The following is a 2517-nucleotide window of genomic DNA, read 5'->3' on the forward strand; positions in this document are numbered from 1 at the left end:
AATTGTTTAACAAAGTCACTAAAAACATGACGGGCACTATGTCATGTTTTTTTCTAAAAAAAAGGGCAAAAAATGCCCTCAACTACTTATGCCACAAATTTGCTACGTTGCGTATTTTGTGTATATTAACATGTCTGGCCATAGCTTCTTAAAATAATATAATTTTGATCAGTCACTTGGCCGCCATCTTTGATTTTGAACAAAAATAACAATTGGTCATTTTTCTCATTGGTGCTTTAATTACATCACTGAAAAGATTCCTTCTTTGGGCTAGTCTACAACACCATAAAACTGTACCTGACTGCCACCCTCGACATGCACATCGAAGCAGGACATGCCAATGATATATCTAACTGGAACACTCTACACCGCACCTTACAAGGAATCAGGCGACATCACAACGTGCCTACTCGCCAACGACTTCCTGTTACTATAGGTATACTTCGGAAACTGAAAAACGCCCTCCGTGCATCTCATTCTCTTCACCCTATCGACCAACTTATGATGTGGTCAGCATTCACCATTGCGTTTTTCGGCTTTCTTAGAGTAAGTGAATTCACCGCCTCTTCTCCAACATATTACGACACAGCTACAACCCTACTCCATGCAGATATACACATCGATGACAATCTCTGTGGGCTCAATGTTCACATAAAGGCATCAAAGTCTGATCTTTTTCGGCAGGGTCAAACCATTGTCATCGCTGCTTCTGATTCATCAGTATGTGCGGTACGTGCGTATCACCGTTATTCTGCAAACTTGCGACAGAGTCCCGCATTTCAATTCACCAACGGTGACTACCTTACCCCCCAGAAGCTTACACATGTGTTGCAAATTCACCTCGTTCAGGGTGGTGTACCTCATATCACCCAATTCACCAGCCATAGTTTTCGAAGTGGAGCTGCCACCACCGCTGCAGCTGCAGGAATTCCGGATTGGTTAATCAAATGCCTTGGACGATGGAAGAGTGATGCCTACCAAACCTACATTAAGACGCCAATGAAAACTCTTCGCAAGGTACCCGGAATCATGGTACAACATTACTTGAACAATTGAACTATCAAAGTAATTTTTAGCTTTGTGCAACGTTTTACTCGCATTCGTAATTCACTTTATTATTATGTTATTCATTAATTTAAAAAAAAAGAAACATTGAATTTGACTTTGTGCATCGTTTTACTCACATTCGTAATTCATTTTACTATTTATGTCATTCATTAATTTTTAAAAAGCATTTAACTTGACTTTGTGTATCGTTTTACTCGGATTCGTAATTCTTTATTATTTATGCATTCGCTGAGCACATGGCTTACACTTTTGCGTTATCGTCGCATTCAAACCACTTTTGCTCTTGTCATAATTTGTTTTTTATTCTTATTTTGTTTTGAGTAGCCTCCATGCTACCACCTCATCAAAGCAAAATAAATCTTGCTTGCATGACTTGCATTTTCTAACACAATCATGCTCGTTCTCTATGCGTAATTTGGGGGCTGTCACTGCAGCATACACAACCTTGCTTGGGTACCACGGTGTTCTTGCCGCAGTGTTAGTCTAAATTGTGACTCGTACGGTGGCAACAACTCTTACAACGCCTACTTGTGAGGTTGCCGTAGTGACCACCAACACTCAGGTACCACGTTGTTCATGTCATGATGTAATTCAAATCTGCGAATTGCATCATGGGGTCAGCCGCTATGACGCCTGCACGTGAGGGTGTGATGCTCCCCCCATAGCTACCTACCGGCATCCTTGTCTCTGTGTCATTTATTTTGGTCTCACCCCACTTGATTTAACTACGGTAGTCCCATCAGTGTTAATTGGCTGATTACATAGTAATCTGAGGTTAACACTGCTGGGACGACCACACCTGTCTACTACCTACATATCATGTTTTCACAATCATAGTTTATACTTAACACCTGACCATGGGGTTCATTTGCCTCACCCTGTTGCCAGTCTTTTGTTCAATGTTATGTTTTAATTATCACCCTCATACTTATAATAATCCTCTTTCTGCATTACACATCCAGTCCTTTGTTTCATTGCCATGCTTTGTTATTAAGTACACATTCCATAACCTGCATTCTTGGTAACCAATCATATTTTGTATATTCAATAATCCTCCCATCCCCAACCAATCAATTCTCTGCATCTTGGTTATTTTACCACTAGACCAAGCATTCACTCATCAGTCATATCACATTTGCTTCATTGCTTGCTGTCGAACGATTTTTCCCACCCACCCACCGCAAAGTCTCTGTTATTCACTTGATTCTCAGTATTATACAATAAAGCACAGGGGGGGGGGGGCTGTCACTGCAGCATACACAGCCTTGCTTGGGTACCACGGTGTTCTTGCCGCAGTGTTAGTCTAAATTGTGACTCGTACGGTGGCAACAACTCTTACGACGCCTACTTGTGAGGTTGCCGTAGTGACCACCAACACTCAGGTACCACGTTGTTCATGTCATGATGTAATTCAAATCTGCGAATTGCATCATGGGGTCAGCCGCTATG

At 41.5% G+C, this 2517-nt stretch overlaps 1 protein-coding gene across 1 annotated transcript; it reads left to right on the plus strand.

Moving 5' to 3' along the window:
- Positions 1-315: 315 nt before the first annotated feature.
- Positions 316-1056, plus strand: LOC102807289 (uncharacterized). The gene has a single exon (XM_006811347.1). The coding sequence runs from the start codon at positions 316-318 to the stop codon at positions 1054-1056; it is 741 nt and encodes a 246-aa protein (XP_006811410.1).
- The last annotated feature ends 1461 nt before the right edge of the window (positions 1057-2517 follow it).

Source organism: Saccoglossus kowalevskii, chromosome 14 (genome assembly GCF_978046115.1).
Source record: "Saccoglossus kowalevskii chromosome 14, keSacKowa6.1, whole genome shotgun sequence".
NCBI classification, from domain to species: Eukaryota; Metazoa; Hemichordata; class Enteropneusta; family Harrimaniidae; genus Saccoglossus; species Saccoglossus kowalevskii.

Excerpts from the sequence above, each read along its gene's own strand:
- LOC102807289 (XM_006811347.1), top strand. The coding sequence starts at position 316 with ATGCACATCGAAGCAGGACATGCCAATGATATATCTAACTGGAACACT.